Below are 15,610 nucleotides of genomic sequence, written 5' to 3'. Positions count from 1 at the left end.
CCAAAATGGAAATTAGCGACTCTTATTCGGGGACGGAGGGAATATTACTTTATCCGTTACACTTTTAAATGGAGTATTTCTACTTCTATATAAAATTTTATATAGTGCTATTTTATGAGTTAAGTTAAAAAAATAAAATAAAAAGATGAAAAAAAGTAAAGAGAGTGATGTTTCTATTTTTATAGAAATATGCTGAATTTAATTTTTTCTTCGTCCCATAGAAATAGTTCATATTTATTTATGATAATATTTTCTCTTTTTCTTTCACTTTACTCCCTCTGTAACAATAATATACACTTTCTAATTTTATAAACTCATAATAATATACGCTTTCTAATTTTATAAACTCTTTTTCTATTTACTAAGGTAGCTTTTTTATAATAAAAAAGTATATTAACATTTTTTATAAAATAAGTTAAAAAGAAAGTATGAAATATATCGAGATGGTATTGTACTAGTGTCTAGTACTAGTACATACGAAATTAAAACAACCTAGTGTCCACTCGTATGGGTAAGTTTGTATGGTTTCAATTATTAAATGAGAAAAAAATATTATTTCGATATATTCATTAATATCTTGTCAACTTGTGTCTAGGTATATGGGGAAAGTTTGTCTCGATTCAATTACTATAAATTGGATAATTTTATTATTTCTTCCGGCCGCTATTAATTGTTATTCTCCGTCTCATTTTATATGACACATTTCCTTTTTTTCACATATTTTAGAAAAAATCATAATACATATTAAAGTTGAGGGAAACTTGTCACGACCACAACTCTCTAGTACTAGTGAGCGTAGCTATTTCGCGACTAAAAATAATTTCATAAACTAAGGGTTAAACATAAGTGAACAAATCAACTCAAGATTTCAGTTTCGAAGGCGAACGAGTACATAATCAAAAGAAAATCAGAGTATCAAGACTAAATTCATAAATTCCTAGGACATAGTTCTATTGCAGCGGAAGAGTTCAAGATAAAATAGTATGTATGAAGACATACTACTTTGGGCTACCTAACTACTTATTAGTCATTTCCCAACACCTTCGCCTCATCGTTCACGTTCAACCTGCACGTTAGAAAAGAACATGCATGGCTGAGTACTTGATATACTCAGTGAGCATAGTGCCATAAATAAGTTCCTTATAATTTGTCAGCCACAGATGAGTGAATACAGAGTTTTCATTTTCAAAGACCCGAATCACTAAATTCCTTTAATTTCATAAAATTGATTGCGCAATCACATAAACATAGATACCATATCTGAACGTATGTGAACCGGGAATGTGGCCACATTCCACAACGGTCACTGGACCGGCCAACTCGAAAGTTAGCTCACGATCCCCATATGTGTACACTAGTCCGAGTAGGATTTGCGGCCCTATTGGGACCCGAATTCGATTAAACATAATTGGCATAGCCAAGCAGATAGGTCATCATAAAAACAAAACATGGCATGACAAGCATGTTTAGAAAAGATTCATATATTCGTACTAAAATCACGTTTTGAAAAGAATGCCCACTTCAGAGCTTTTTCCTTAGCCGTAAATTTTCCTTGATTTAGTCCTAAACGTTGTGTGTAGACGCTCCTTTAGGAACATAAAATAATACTAAATTAGGTTTAAGAAGCTAAATAATTGACGTGAATGCATCCTAAATGCATGATCATTTTATTCCTTTTTTTCTTAATTCATAAGAAAGTTTTTGAGCATTAATCAAATCGAGTGATTTAATTATGTGGAGGTTTACCAAATTATTCGTTTAATAAAGAGAGCATTACCTTCTATGCAATTATTCGAGTACTAAATTAAATATGAGAATTGAATTTATTATCGCAGAATTAATCGGGAATTAACTGCAGGCCCTACCATTTTAATAATTTCAGCCCATTCCTCCATTTAATTAATAAGACAGCCCACTTCTTAAATTAAATCCTTAGCCCATACATTTAATTAAAAAGGCCCAAAGCTAAAATAAGAGCATTAGGCCCACCATTTATACACTCCCCCAAAACAAATAATTAAATTGGCCCAAAAGCCTTAAAATAAAATCAGCTTCAAAATACTCTAATTCCTCCTCCTCCATCGTGACTTTTCTTCCCCAAACTTTCATTTCCAAATCAAAACCCTAACTCGACAAGCACAGCAGCGGCGCTCTCCTTTCCATATATCACCTTCCCCGGCGAATTCACGCCCGGAGTGACTCCGATCTCCCTCAAATCGGGCTTCTCTCTCATTTTCTTCTCTATTCTTAAATTTTAAAATTCTCCAATTTGGAGTGAAGAGCAGCGACCCAATCTCGTCCCTCATCTCTCTCTCCGTCGGAATTAACTGCAGGCCCTCCGGAGTTCCCGTCGTCGTCCGACTATCATTGGACAACTCTTCCTATTTGAATTCTAATGTGAGAGCTACTGCAATTAATTTCATATCTTTCTTGTTGTTCAAGTCCCTTTTGTTCTCGGTTTAGATAGCCTTGATTTCTATATGAAACTTGATTGTTGAGCAATTGTTTTGTTGTTCTAAGCTGATCCTAAATCTTTTATAGCTAGCAGCCGAGAGGGGTTGTAGTTATGTGCTCCAACATGCTTGAGGTTGATTACAGCATGATGACATGAAAATTTGATTTGGATAAGGGGGTGGAGGTGAAATACCTCTTGAAGTAGTTACTGTTTTGATATATGCCTGGGGAGTAAGGGCTGCCTGCAAGAACTCTGCAGAAAACTCTACTCCAAGCTCTCTCACTCTCAAACTTGCTATTGTTGCTGAAAATTTCAAAGTGTGTAGATAAGGAGGGGTTTTTATAGGCAAAGTGATGTACTAGAGGGGCCTTAATGGGGCTGATATTTTCACTGGTTTACAAATCATAACACATCTCCCTTTTGCTGATTTCACAGCTCCTTTATCTTAATGTAAACTGGTGCCTAGTTTGGGTACTTGGTACTTGGCCATTAAACATTTTGTTTGCTCTTGTCAGGTTGTACTTGGAGTATAAGGAGCTGTTGGTCAGTCAGTGTAAGGCCATCCACAATAGGAATAGCCCAACAATAGTCTAGCCATTGCCACATCATCAGCACTAAAAATCCTCCTGCCACATCATTAAAACAAGCAAATAGCCCAGCAATAGTTCAGCCTTAGCCTAGCCACATAATATCCACATCACTATTAACAAATATATACAAAATGAAATAATTAACAATCACACAATATACGAACGCGGCGTGGGGAACTCCTGCGTCGTCTCGGGGAGGTCGTTTGGGTCGATGTGTGCGAAGAACCAGTCGAAAAATCAAAACTGGGGCGATGGACATCCCCCGTCGTCGCCGGGGACCCCCCAGAAGTCCACTGTGTAGCCGGTACGACCCCCCGGAGTCCCCTGTGTCGGCGGTATCCCCCGGGCATCATCTGCATCCCCGGTGCCCATCCCGTTGGTGCCCACCCCGGTATCGCCGGAAACCCCCCTGGCGAACTCCCCCCCCCCCGTTGGCATCCCGGAAAACATCAGCTGCCACGGGTACATGTTGTAGTACCCGGGCATCTGACCCCATCCACTTCCCACGGGGATCGACGGAGTTTGTGATCTGCTACTCCCGGAACTAGGCTCGTTGTTGAGATCCATTTCCTGTTGTTGATCTTGTACAGAAATTAAGATAGAGAGAGTACTCGTTAAAACAAGTGGTGCGAATGAAAATGACGAGCAAAGGCGAACCGCCCAGCGCCGGCGCTCGGCTGGGCGGTCGGCTGGGCGCTATTGTGGATGGTCTAAGGGAGTATAGAGCTGACTTTGCTCTTTTGGCAAAGTATAGGTCCTTTGTTGACAAAGTAATGTTTGACTATCCCCTCTATTTGACTAACTTAGAGCATGAATAACCCCGTCCCCATTTCCGGCCCCAAGTCCCCTCCACGTCATCATTCCCCTACAGTTGCGGCCAATGCCCCAACTGCTCTAATCCTGCAGGCCGCAACCTGGACCGCAACTAATAAATGACACTATTCACAACTCCAACTTATTTTCCTCGTAAAATAGAATACGTTGAGCAATTATAACACGAGAAATTTATTTTTAATACAAAATTAATAAATTATAAACTAAAAAATATACAAAAATTTAGAGTATTAAAAAAAATGCAAAAAAAAAAATAAAAAAATATTAAAATTCTGCAAAACACGTTCCCCCTCTTCATCTCCTTCTTCTTCCTCTTCCTTCCCCCTCTCCCCCTTCTTCTTCTTCTTAAAAATGCAAAAAAAAATAAAAAAAATTAAAATTGATGAAAAAAACGTCGCCCCTCTCCATCTCCTTCTTCTTCCTCTTCCTCCTTCTTCCCTCTCTCCCCCTTCTTCGTCTTCTACTTAAAATGCCAAAAAAAAAAAAATTAAAATTAATGAGCAGTAGCGGCCTGGCTCGTCGCCCCGGAAGCTCCAACGCGCGCCCAGGCCTGCCCGCGGGACGGTCACCAGGCTGGGAACGCGGCCCCGGGACCGGCTTGGGCCGTGACGCCTCCTCCTCCAACGCGGAGGACGGGCTGGGACTCGCGATTTGCGGCCCGGCTCGTCGCGTTATTCATGCTCTTAGGACTTGGTGTATTTAATGTGTTTTGTTGTAACACTGCAGGTCTTGAAGGATGAGCCGACGGGCTGGCTGCTCGTGCTCGACGGGCTGCCTGGCTATTTCCGCTCCACGGGCTGCCTGAGCCACTGGGCCGAAAAGCCCTTGGGCTCACGAAGAAAAAGGCCCATCAGATGTATTTGTGTTTCGTGGGTCGTAAGTCTAGTGACCCGAACAACACGCTTAGTTCTAGTTGTTCTAAGTTCAAATCTATTTTTATTTTTTACTCCCTCCGTCCCGGACTACTTGCAGTTATTTCCTTTCTGGGCGTCCCAAGTTATTTGCACTATTTCCATTTTTAGTAAAAATCTTCACCTACAGCCGTAATATTTGACTTTGCTATACACTCATTCCTTAATCTCCGTGTCGAAAATGAAACGTGCGAGTAGTGCGGGACAGAGGGAGTATTTTTTTTGAAGTGTTAAACATAGCTTCGAGATGTATATGGATTCTATATCGAAAGGGACTTCATTTTTTTCCTTTTATGTTATTAAAGTCAATAAACTTCGAAATCATCTTTATTAGCAATTATATGCTATTTAGGCAAGTCTACAACAAAATCACCATATTTCCTTCTGATAAATGTGATTAGAACTAGTCCAACGAACATTTGAAATAATAATAAAAAAATTATAGGCAGCTAAAGAGTGGGTATTACAAACTTAATATAATAGAAGAATAATGTAGATGAGACTATCCTCTACATTATTCTCTGGTTTAGTTTACTTTCTCACAACTTTAACTATTTATTACTCCCTCCGTCCCCGAATAAGAGTCGCTAATTTCCATTTTGGGCCGTCCCTCATTAAGAGTCACTCTTCATTTTTACCATAAATGGTAGTAGGCCCCACATTCCACTAACTCACTACACTCACATTTTATTATAAAACCAATATAAAAAAGTGGGTCCCACATTCCACTAACTTTTCAACCAATTTTTCTCTACATTTCTTAAAACTCGTGCCCGGTCAAACAACGACTCGTATTAGGGGACGGAGGGAGTATAATTTTCTCAAAATACTTGCACAAAAAAAATGTTTCACATGAAATGGGACGATTGAGTACTAATTTTCTTTTTCCTTCGTCCTTAATTAATTGACACTCTTACTTTTTACAACTTTTGGTAATGGACCACCTAACATTTCACTAACTCATCATTCTCATATTTGTTTAATCAATATACAAAAGTAGGACCCGCATTCCACAAAATTTTTCCACCAACTTTCCATTACTTTTCTTAAAACCCGAGCCAAGTCAAACGGTGTCCATTAATGAGGGATGGAGGGTGTATTTTTGTATATTCATTAATTATTTAAAATAATCACAAATACTATTCCCTCAATGATACAAGAGCATGCACTATTTCCTTTTTAATCCGTCCCACAAGAGTATATACTTTTTATTTTGGAAATTCTTTTCTCTCTAATGAGATGGACCCATTCTCCACTAACAAGACTTTAATCACTTTTTCTTTCTACATCTCTTATTTTACCAATTGTGCATTAAAATCTGTGTCCAGTCAAAAATACATACTCTTATAGAACGAGAGGTGTATAGCTTATTGGGAAATGATATGATATATTCTCGTACGATACACTTTTAGATTTTCTTTGTTTTGTTTTAGTGTATACATAGTTTAATTCTAATAGTACATTAACAACTATTGTTGATATTTTTAATTTTATAATATTCATAATAATTAAAATTCGATTTCATCGTTTTTTCTATAACTTCGAATAAACGAATTTATAACGTGTTAGAATCAAACTTAATTATATAAAATAAAATAAATAACGCAAAAAAGTGAATCGAACGAGAGTGGTGCTCAAATGTAATACTACATCCGTCTACAATAAAATATTCATATTTTTTCATTTTAAGTTATCAATCAAAATTAGTCTCTTAGTAAAAAAAATTCTATAATTGGGTTGGTCTCATTTTATACTAATAAAAGTTTAACCATTGTTTCTATCTCTTTTTTTTTTTAACTTTATTACTACTATTTTTGAATTAGGACTCATGTCATTTACTGCTAAGACAATTTTTAATGGACAAGGGTAGCATTGAATAAATTTTAATTTGAAAATATACATTTGATATATCACACAGGTTAAATTATTTTTATTATATACTCCGTCCTCAAATTATAGACCAAGTCTAAATATAGAATAATTTTCAATAAATAATAATCCTGCACATCATTTATAATGTTGATCTCACAATCCATTAACACTTCTTTGACTACATTTTTCACCTATCTTTCTCTCTCTTACTTTACCAATTGAACATTAAACTCGTGTCATGAACAAGTTTTTCTATTTTTTAAGGACGGATGGAGTATTACCCTCCGTCTACGAAATACTGTTCATATTTGCCATTTCAATCCATCCACAAGATAATGTCAACATTTATTTATTTTTTATTTTTTTGTAAGTGGGCATCACTTTCAACTTATTTATTACATTCACATTCTATTACAAAACTAATATTCTCCCCGTCCCCTATTAATTGGAATCGTTTGACTTAACACGAGTTTTAAAAAATGTAGTGGAAGGTAGGTGGAAAACGTTAGAGGAAAGTGGATCCTATTAATTTTATAATAAAATTAATATTCTCCCCGTCCCTCATTAATTAAAATCGTTTGACTTGGCACGAGTTTTAAAAAATGTAGTGGAAGGTAGGTGGAAAACGTTAGAGGAAAGTGGATCATATTAATTTTATAATAAAATATGAGTGGAATATGGGTCCATTACCAAAAATAGTAAAAAGTAAGAGTGCCAATTAATTTGGGATAGACGAAAAAAGAAATTGGTGGCAATTAATTGGGGACAGATGGAGTATATAAAGGTGAGATTCATATTCCACTAACTTTTTCCACTTAGTTTCCTTCACATTTTTTTAAACATGTACTGAATCAAAGTGAGAATTTAAATTATGGACAAGGGAAGTACTGTTTTAAAAATAAGTAAGTCATATATTGATTTAATTTTATTAGAATAAAAATATAGATTGAAAAATAAGATAAATAAATATTACTCCCTTCGTTCCTCTTTTTAGTTTGTCTGACAAAAGATGTAATATTTTATTTACTTGAAAATATTCTCTCTTACATTAATATAAATATGGAGTATAATTTTTTTCTCTACTTAACATATAAAATAACATCTCTTAAAATCTTGTGTCAGTATATGTGACAGAGTGAGTTCTATATGTAGGAGTATAAACTTTATTTTGTTGAAGAAAAATATGAATAGAGAAAATAAAATGGAGGAGTTGCTAATGTGACCCATGTGAAATGAATGCGAAGAAACCCAACATTTAGTGTGAATCTTTTATTAAAGATAATGTAATTGAACAAGAGCTCGAAATCAAGAGTTTCTTACTCGATGAACTCGAAACATAAATCATCGAAAAATAAACAAGAAAGTAAATGGTCACAAATGGTTCAGTTTCAAGAACCTACATCCACGAGAGAAGAGAGACTAGGTTTATTGATCACGACAACAAAGTTACAAGACTAACAAGCTCAACATCGAGCTCTACACATTACAATGAATCACATCTTCCTCTCTTGAAAACTCGGTCGAAATAGGATGAAAACTCTAGTGATACAATGTGCACATTCACTTTTATCGCATTAACGAAAACTAACTTCTAAAGAATGATTTGAGTCTCTCAATCGAGCCACGAAGTGGTATATATATATATATATATATATATATATATATATATATATATTGCAACTCCAACTTGAATCCAGCTGAGAACATAAGCACTTTATAAACCAATTCTAGAGCTGAATCTTAACTACTTTAACCGCCAACTTGAAGTGTTACGAATTTGGCTGGTCAATAGATTCCAAAGTACACAACCACAAAATAGCCGTTGAAAAATGACTGTTGGAGTGTTAATTATTTTGGGAGCTTAGCTAACTAACTTTCAGCTGCCAAGTGAGAGTAGTTATGCAGTGAGTTGAGGGTGGAGTACACACACATATGAGCAATGGCGGATCCAGGAATTCATATTCGTGGGGTCGGATCAAACAAGACAGTAATATAATATTTAAATATTATTTTATTAATAAAAATATTAAATTTTAAATAAAACTATGTTATATTGTACACGAAAGTTGACTCCAACAAAATGACTTGAAATTATTTCATTAAAAATTATTCGCGATAGTTTGAATAGATTTAACAAAATTACTAATAGTCGAGATATATTCAATCTTTTCATATATCACTTATTAATGTGGTCTATAGGATAAATATTACTACTTCCTACGTCCCCTAAAAATATAACTTTTTATATTAAGAATTTTTAACACACTTTTCTTTTTATCTTTTCTTACTTTATCAATTTTGCATTAAGACTATCATACCGTTTCAAAAGTTTCTATTTTTAGGACACGGAGGGAGTATAATAAAATGAATAATCAAAAGCAAAAGTAATTAAATTAGAGAAAAAAATTATGAATAAGAGAATAAAATATGGAATACGGATTATAATAATTATTGATTAGTCCACAACGGTGGTGTTTGGTTTCCAAGATAAAATAGTACCAAGATATAATATAGGATCGAGTTGTGAGATTATTTTAGTCATATGGGGTTAGCTAAAACTAATTATTCCATGATTATTCATCCAGGATTGAGTTGTGAGATTGAATCTCTTGAACCAAACACACTAAATTTAATCCCGAATACAATCTTGCAAACCGAAACCCCCAAAGTGAAAAGAATGAAAATAATAATAGTCTCATTATAGAAAAGTGAGTTAAAGGTTATCAATATTAGTGTTGAAACTTGAAACTTATACACCGTTTTTGTTCAACTTCAATTATTATGAAACCTTGAATTAATGTTGGAATTTCTGTTAAAATACAAGGTGAAAAATGGGTTAGGCTATAACTTAATCAGTAATAAAATAAGATGATTCAGTTTATAAAGCCCAACTAATAGAAAATTAATACGAAATTAAACTCCAGTTCACAGCAAGAAGCAGGCCGTCGTCGGATGGGTGTTGAGGATGGGGTCGAAGGTGCGGAGACTATGGGGTCGGCGAGCGATGGAGGGCGTCTCCCGGCGATTCTCCACGGCTGGCGGTGGGGTCGGCCGACCCCGCCTAGATCCGCCGCTGCATATGAGAAGCCTGCGTCATCATCAAGAAGAAGAGTAGTGAGAACGCATCATTGTTATCACCCATGAGTAGATCGGAAACACCACAACTACGAGTCTGTGAGTGAGTGTGATAGGGGCTTAGACTTTTACTTTATTCCAGAAGTGAGTTGATTCTCTCTGTATAGTTATTTGGTTTATTTTATACTTTATTGTTAAGCTGTTATGATTCGATTTACTTTCCATAGTAGTTTTTATTTATTTTCCTAGTTTATAGGAGATCATTTTATACCACGTATATTATAAAAATGTATGGAGCCTTTTATTATCATTAAGAGTAATGAAGAATTAAATTAATAATCTCATCTCTCCATCAGTTCTCACTATGCTCTCCTCAATCTCTAAAAAATCACACATCTTCACCACTTTCTATATTTTCTCAAATAAATCCCCAATAGGAATTAATCTCATATTAATTTCTTTCAGAGTGTGTTGTTGAGTGTTGAACGTTGTTGTAATCATGAGCGAATGGTTTAGCTAGTTCATCCATCTGTATTGAGTGTATCAAATCAATAACAAAGATCTTCTTCGATCTGTGGGCGGTGGACGTAGGTTTCATACCGAACCACGTAAATCATGAGTTTTTTTTAGATTCTTGTTTGTGAGTGAAAGATCACAAGTGTTTTCATCTATCAACCACAAGTCGATAAGTCTAGCGGAGGTCAATCGGGCCAACCCGATCAGGTTGTCGGATTATTTGGGTGCAAGATATTTAGGTTACAGATTTTCAACCATAACCCTATGGATTTTGGACTAATCTGTCAGGTCAATCGGGCTTAAAATTTTAATAATAATAATATTTTTTAACTAATATATTCTATTGATAAATTTATTTCTTTAATAAATTATTACACCTACAAATTAGGATTATTTCAACCCAAAATGAATATGTAACACATATAGTGACGAGAATATAATTTTTTTTTCTTCTAAACAATGATTAATTTTTAATATTTTTATGATAAGAGTAAAAGTAAAATAATATAATGAGTATAACTTCCAAATAATGAATCAAAATATTTTTTACATACATTTCAAAAAAATTATATTTTACTTACCTCTAAAAATTTGAAAAAATTAATTAAAATTGATAAATAAAATAATAAGAATTAATTTGTTTTGGGCCAACTCTATCAGGCTCGAATTAATTTCAGGTCAAATCTATTGGGTTATGGGCAATTCGGTGTAGTGTCAATCGAAATACAATTCTTTTGGAGTATTAATTTTAAAATTGTTAGACTATTCAAGTAAATCCATGAATTTCTGAGTTAGGTACATATTTTAAGACTCTAACCATAGTGGATGATGACTTATTTTTACCACTTTAATATCACGAGACATGCGTTATCATTTTTAATTGAAAGATAATTTTCTAAATATAATACTCACTCTATCCTATTTTAAGTGACACATTTTTTCTTTTTGGAATGTCCCACTTTAAATAATACATTTTTTGAAATAAAAACTTCAAGCTCTCTACTTTTTATCTCACATACTTTATTATGTCTTCATTTAACTCATAAAACAAACCACATTAAATCTCATACCGAAATAGAAACACTCCATTTAAAATGTGACAGAATGGAAACTAAGTTTGGATTTCTACCCAAATATGGGTTAAATTCAAATAATTGGAAATACATGGGGTCAGTGACACTTCTCGAAATAGAATTAGTTCACAAACTTTCACAAAATGATTAAACTATCTATTGCCATAAAAAAATAAAACCATCTATTGCCAAAAAAATGTTTGATGATAACAAGACTACAGTTTGTTGATCCTCCCTCTACTTGTATAGGTCAATCAGGGTACTAAATTCCTTTTTGTACATCACAATGTTGTAAGCTTCTATACAGATTACCGGGTGGGTAGCGGAGGGAAGCTCAAACTTCCGACCCCAGAAGGCGGAAACAGGCACGAAACAAAACCTACATGATACAACACTCTAGAACTCGAACAAGAGAAAGCTTAATTGTCCTCAGCTACATGACTATCATTGGTTGATACATGTTTGAAACTATCCTTTACCATCATCAGCACAGTATAGAATGTATGTTACCTAGAGCCACCAACTCGTCTTCAATCTGGAGTCGACAATCCCATGAGGGCATCATACTTGGTTTTGAAACGAAGGCCAGAGCCAACATGCCCTGAACTGGGGCACAGCCAGCACAAAACTTTTGGACCCAGAACCTGTGACAATTGGGTTTCGCAAATAAAATATTTTTCGAGTTTGCCAGAAAGAAGTTAATGAAGGTATTAAACAGAAAACAAGAGACAGAAAGAGCACACTTACTGCTGTCAAATTATCAAAAGTGCCAATATCATATGGATGTGAATACAGATGGCCTCCTTTCTCGGCCAGCCACATTGCTCTTACACCTTCATGGTACTGGCAATATAAATATAAATTCAGGAATTTTTTGTGGACGGAAATAAGTAGAGGGAAACAACTATAGCAACCTCAATTGTAGTCTTGTTTTGTAAAATGAGATAGAAATGCCATCCGAGGAAAAATCCCAGCGCCAAACATAAGGGTACCAACAGTAAACCTGAAATGACCTGTATATAAATCCTTAGTGAGTCCAGCAACCGAATAATATAATGGCAGGGGAACTAACGAAACAAAAAAAACAAAATTAAAAGTAATCACATGTATTGTTCGAGAAGAGTCTTCAGAATCTTGATGAGAATCAACTGTCGCACTTCCAACAAGTAATACCTTTGATAATACAAGGTCGATTAAATGATTTATATCAAAGCTTGTAAGTGGAAGAGACAAAGGTAAGCAGAGCGTACCAGGGAGTATGTGCAAGAAAGAACAGCATAAAACACAAAGACAAAGAAGATCTTGTAGTTTGCGTGCCCCACGCAGTTATTCATCCAAACACAATGGTGATCCTTAGCATCAAGAGGCAGGAGCTCTTTAACAACATTAATTAGGGTAGTCAAGGAAATGCATAAACATGGCATGGATCAGACATACCATTCGTAAAACACATCGATTACATATGCGGCAATGATGGGCTCGAGGAGGCTTATAGTGCGAACACTTCTGGCAGTACCTCAAATCACCACCCTGCAAAAAAAATTCTGAAGAACCGTCAGAAAAAAAACATATTTAAGCTCCTTGTCCTTCCACATCCTACACCAAATAACTACATAAAAGAATGAAAAAGAATCACCTAAGTAATTTTTGCAGTTTGAACAAATATGTGCACATTTCCAACGACCTTATCCTAAAGCGTAAGTCTTTAACTAGCAGTGATTTATCATGCTAGAAAAATATCAGAGGTTGCTAATATCAAGGAGACATATATCATTGAAACTAATTTTCCCAAGTCAAAAGTTACAGTGAAAGGAACGATGACACATAGAATCTAATAGACCAACAGAACCCAACGCAGAAAAAAGACAACAATAACATTATCTGAATAACGATTTTTCCCACACTTCAAACAGAATTCGATCAGCGGACACAATGAATAAGCTGTAATTGGCATCACCACTATCATGATGACTAATTAACAAGAGGCTTAAGTTACAAACTAACGCGCGGAGCAGAATTTCAGCAACGGATCATTTGGCTCGCATACACTAAGAGCAACACAACAATGGCAATAATGAAAACTCCAAACCAATCTTACTACTGTCAAGTAAGCAGATTTGATGTACACGACTTAAAATTCAATTTGCATTTTTAAGAGGGGAGAAATTCAAGACCTTAACTTTACAACACCGTTGTAACCATCGAATACTATAATCTAATGAAACAATCAAGGAAACAAATTTAAGTCAAATGCCAAATGAGTTAGCACCATCAATCAGCACTGTGATGATTCCAATTTTTAGGGATTCAATCAGAGTCCTATCAAATTAAAGATCAATCAGCCCATAAATTCAGGCGTAAAATGCGTTGTAACTTAAGAAACACAAAAGAATTGAGATACCTTGCGCTTGATCTCGTGGATCGGGCTGTCCGAGTCCTCAACATCGGGCACGAATGAGCTCGGGACTCGGCCCGGATCCGTGTAAATGGCGCGGCGGTAGCTGGATACGCTCATGGCGGCTATGAAAGTGAAAACGGCGGCGTTTATCATTCCGGGAGAGGAACCGAGACCGAACCAGCGGTCGATGAAGACAAGCACCGTCGAGAAATAGATGTAGACGATGGCGGCGGAGACGGCGGCGACGTGGAATGAGAAATTGCAGGCGCGCTCCATAGTCGATCGTATCGGGCGGGTGGGGGACGGAGGCGCCGGCGTAATGGCCGATTACGGCGGCGTCTCCGGCGGTGGGGTTTCGAATTTGGTGCGGTTGGCCGATGCTCCCAATTTATTTTCTTTATAAGCCATCTCCAACCATTTTCACCAAACTCAAACCCATTTTTCACGTCACATCAAACAGTAATTTTACTCTAATCATTTACCCCAAGCCCAAATCTAAAATAATATTCCACTTCACCTATTTTTTTTTCTTTTTCAATCTTACCTACATATTTATCTAAATTACACATTAATCCCACAATACTTATCATTAATTCATTTGATTTATTTACTTATAGTATTAAATCATGTTATATATAATCACATATTATATAAAATAATTAATACTACTTATTCTAAACTGAATTTCAAATAATTGGAAATATGTGACAACTTATAAAAAATATGCGTCCACTGTTCAGTGAGCAATTTAAATAATAGTATAAAAACAATTATCACTAATCTCCGATTACTAATCTCCAAAAATATATATTCATTTTCAGTCAAATTAATTCATTAGGCGTTACTTTTATTTACTAAAATTATCAGCCCAAAGCCCATTTGACCACCTACAAATAAAAACCTAAAAAAGGCATCGTCTTCTTCGCGTAAATGTTTCTGGTTCATCTTCTTCAACAAATAGGTTCTTCCTTCTCCATAAATTAGGTATATCTCACAACAAGAGGGATTTATTTGCAATTATTAGAAATAATTTGCGTTTGCTACAGTGCTACTCCATCTTTGGAGTAACACTGTTCAAAAACGCAAAAAAAAGGACATTTTGGGATGAGTTTTGGAGTATGGTTGGAAGTGTTTTCAACTGCAAATTTGAGTTTTGGAGTATGGTTGGAGGTGCCCTAACGTTGGACGATTTTAGTTTCATTTGGTTACAAATCTTTATCAATTTCTCAAATTTTACCGAATTTTTTTTTCAATCGTTTAAAACAATGTAGTACTATTACTATAAATTACTCCATCTGTCCCTTAAAAAATAGACTAGTGTTACTATTTCTGATCATTCTTCAAAATTAGACAAAGTTTAAATATGAAAAGTTTTTAACCAATTACACACCATTACTAATGGAGAGATTTCGAAATTTGAGTATCAATTCGCTGACCTTTTGAGATCCGATGATGAAATCCAAGCTGAGGAGCTAGTGTATGAGGATGAAGAATATACACAATGCATAAAGAAGATGAAAGAGAGAAAGAAGCCCTTTGTAATAACTGGTGAGATGTTCCATGGGATAGTTAATGGAGGCCAGATGAGCGACTAAGTGTCTGAATATTAAAATTCTGAAGAGGATGATATTTAATCTGACTCCACTGATTAGATGAAGGGAGACGATCTAGACAACAACATGCTAAAGTGATGTATGATCCAAAATGTGATCATAAGCTTCTCACATTCAGTGCTGGTATGAGATTTATTGATGGTCAACAGGCTAGAGACGCACTGACAGATAATGCGGTGTTGAATGGATGGCAAATTCATTTTAAAAAAGAAAGGAAGAAGGAAGTTGAAACATGTTGTGAATGGAGGATATCTGGGAGTCGAGTGAGGACGA

At 35.4% G+C, this 15,610-nt stretch overlaps 1 protein-coding gene across 1 annotated transcript; it reads right to left on the bottom strand.

Moving 5' to 3' along the window:
* Positions 1 to 11,485: 11,485 nt before the first annotated feature.
* Positions 11,486 to 14,095, bottom strand: LOC121801621 (probable protein S-acyltransferase 16). Its single transcript, XM_042201152.1, has 7 exons — positions 13,728 to 14,095; positions 12,764 to 12,856; positions 12,577 to 12,678; positions 12,431 to 12,499; positions 12,241 to 12,339; positions 12,074 to 12,169; positions 11,486 to 11,970 (listed from the first exon to the last, which is right to left on the bottom strand). Exons 1-7 carry the CDS (start codon positions 13,998 to 14,000, stop codon positions 11,857 to 11,859), a joined length of 846 nt encoding a protein of 281 aa, XP_042057086.1. The 5' UTR covers positions 14,001 to 14,095; the 3' UTR covers positions 11,486 to 11,856.
* Between the last annotated feature and the right edge of the window lie 1,515 nt (positions 14,096 to 15,610).

The sequence above is a fragment of the Salvia splendens genome, chromosome 4 (assembly GCF_004379255.2).
Source record: "Salvia splendens isolate huo1 chromosome 4, SspV2, whole genome shotgun sequence".
NCBI lineage: Eukaryota > Viridiplantae > Streptophyta > Magnoliopsida > Lamiales > Lamiaceae > Salvia > Salvia splendens.
The sequence above is the reverse complement of the archived record's forward strand: the minus strand, read 5'-3'. Positions and strand labels throughout refer to the sequence as shown.

What these genes read in the sequence shown, in the direction of transcription:
- LOC121801621 (XM_042201152.1), bottom strand. Translation starts at nt 14,000, where the DNA reads ATGGAGCGCGCCTGCAATTTCTCATTCCACGTCGCCGCCGTCTCCGCC. An exon ending in ATCGATGTGTTTTACGAATG is followed by an intron (nt 12,679 to 12,763) that starts GTATGTCTGATC and finishes CTTGATGCTAAG; the next exon opens with GATCACCATTGTGTTTGGAT. An exon ending in AAAACAAGACTACAATTGAG is followed by an intron (nt 12,170 to 12,240) that starts GTTGCTATAGTT and finishes TTATATTGCCAG; the next exon opens with TACCATGAAGGTGTAAGAGC.